At 40.9% G+C, this 1923-nt stretch overlaps 1 protein-coding gene across 1 annotated transcript in view; it reads left to right on the top strand.

Moving 5' to 3' along the window:
• Nucleotides 1-1491, top strand: part of LOC117939676 (CLIP-associating protein 1-B-like) — a 62259-nt gene extending 60768 nt beyond the window's left edge. The window contains exon 39 of the mRNA XM_034865164.1: nucleotides 444-1491. Coding sequence (XP_034721055.1) covers nucleotides 444-527 — 84 coding nt within the window. The 3' untranslated portion in view covers nucleotides 528-1491. The remainder of the gene's footprint in view (nucleotides 1-443) is intronic.
• Nucleotides 1492-1923: the final 432 nt, after the last annotated feature.

The raw sequence follows: 1923 nt of genomic DNA, 5'->3' as shown, positions 1-1923 counted from the left end.
GTGTCTCCAAGGTGGAGGGACAGTGTCTCTAAGGTGGAGGGACAGAGTCTCCGAGGTGGAGAGAGAGATTCTCAGAGGTGGAGGGACAGTGTCTCTAAGGTGTAGGGACAGTGTCTCTAAGGTGGAGGGACAGTGTCTCTAAGGTGGAGGGACAGTGTCTCCGAGGTGGAGAGAGTGTGTCTCAGAGGTGGAGAGAGAGGGTTTCAGAGGTGGAGAGACAGTGTCTCCGAGGTGGAGAGACAGTGTCTCCGAGGTGGAGGGACAGTGTCTCAGAGGTGGAGCTGAAGTGTCTTAGAGGTGGAGAAAGAGAGTCTCCGAGGTGGAGAGAGAGAGTCTCCGAGGTGGAGAGAGAGAGTCTCCGAGGTGGAGGGACAGTGTCTCCAAAGTGTAGGGACAGTGTCTCCAAGGTGGAGTCCTCTAACCCTGCTGTTTCCCTCCTACAGATGAAGCTGCTGAACCTGTACATCAAGAGGGCGCAGACCTCCACCAGCAACAGCAGCAGCTCCTCCGACATCTCGTCCTACTAACACCAACACCACCTTCCTTACGCTTCAGTCATCTAGATTTTCATCATCTCCCCATCCAACTTTCCCCAATTCTTCCCATTTCATTCCTTCAGTCGATGAAGCTGAAGTCTTCTCCGTGGCTCCAGATTCTGGACCATCTTCTTGAAAGCGTAGCTGGTTTTAGGGTGGACAGGTTTGCAGGTTTTGATGACGAACCAGACCCCTCTTTTCTCTTCCACACTAACTAGAGTCATGAGCCTTAAAACTTGATCTTCCTTCGATGCACGGAGGAACCAAGGTGATCGTAGAAACCATTCTCCTCTCCTCATTTCACCATCTTCTTAGTCATTCGGGTCTGAAGTGATCCTGAAAAACACTTAAAGGTCCTTCAGCTTTTACTTTTCATCTCCTCTAACTCATAAGAGGTGAAATTGAGGAAAAGTTCATGTTTTTCCCTCCTCTCATTGCAGGAGGAACCCTGTAGCTATCAGTATTTTTATTAATTTTTAGTACCTTTAATCCACTTCTTTGAACTATTGTTTGCTTTGACACATCAAACCTTATTGTACATTGAATGTAAAGAGCTTTGAATGCATCTTACCTGTATATGTCCTACCTGAACTACTGCCTCATTGCACCCGCTGGGTCAATCTTAAAGGTCTGGGGATGTTTTCCGGTTAGAAAAGTGCAAAGAAAATGTTAAAAAAGTGGCACAATAGTCTTTAAAAAGGCTGAATTCAAGAAGAAGATTAATAAGTCGAAAATAAAGCGCTTTGATTTAGAGATTCGACACCTTTTGATGAGTAGAGCAGTTTGAATGTAACGTTCCTACACTTATTAAAAGAATAGCAACGTGGGAAATCCAATTTAATGTTAGTTTACATTAAATGATCATTTGGCGGGCCAATGATTTTAAGCACTACGATGATTTTATTATTTTGGGCCCAACTACCAGCAGAAGATAGATGGATCAGTGTTATTTAAATCACCAGGACTTCATTTGTTCTGTGTGACACTTATCAGTTGAATTCCCATTTAATCTATAGTATAATATGCTTTATAATGTTTTAATTAAGATGTTTCACACAGGGTTTAACATTAAATTAGAAACAGGAGAAATCTATGGACACAGATTAATATAAATATATTATTATTTATTATAATTATTACTCTTTAAATGGCAAATATTCGTCAGAAAAATGACTTACATGTTGTCCGTTTACCCTGAAGTTTAAAAAACTTACTTTTATCCACGTTGGGACATCATTTCCATTCATAAAATTGGAAATAGTTAAATTAAACCTATCATAAGATAATTATTGTCTTAAAGTGGGACCAAACACATGTTTTTGTGCAAAGAAAAGTAGTTTTTAAACTAGTTGAAGCAGCAAAACAACGTTTTTAATTAACATTAATT

The sequence above is a fragment of the Etheostoma cragini genome, chromosome 24, assembly GCF_013103735.1.
Source record: "Etheostoma cragini isolate CJK2018 chromosome 24, CSU_Ecrag_1.0, whole genome shotgun sequence".
Lineage (NCBI taxonomy): Eukaryota > Metazoa > Chordata > Actinopteri > Perciformes > Percidae > Etheostoma > Etheostoma cragini.
This window is presented reverse-complemented; position numbering and strand designations above follow the sequence as displayed.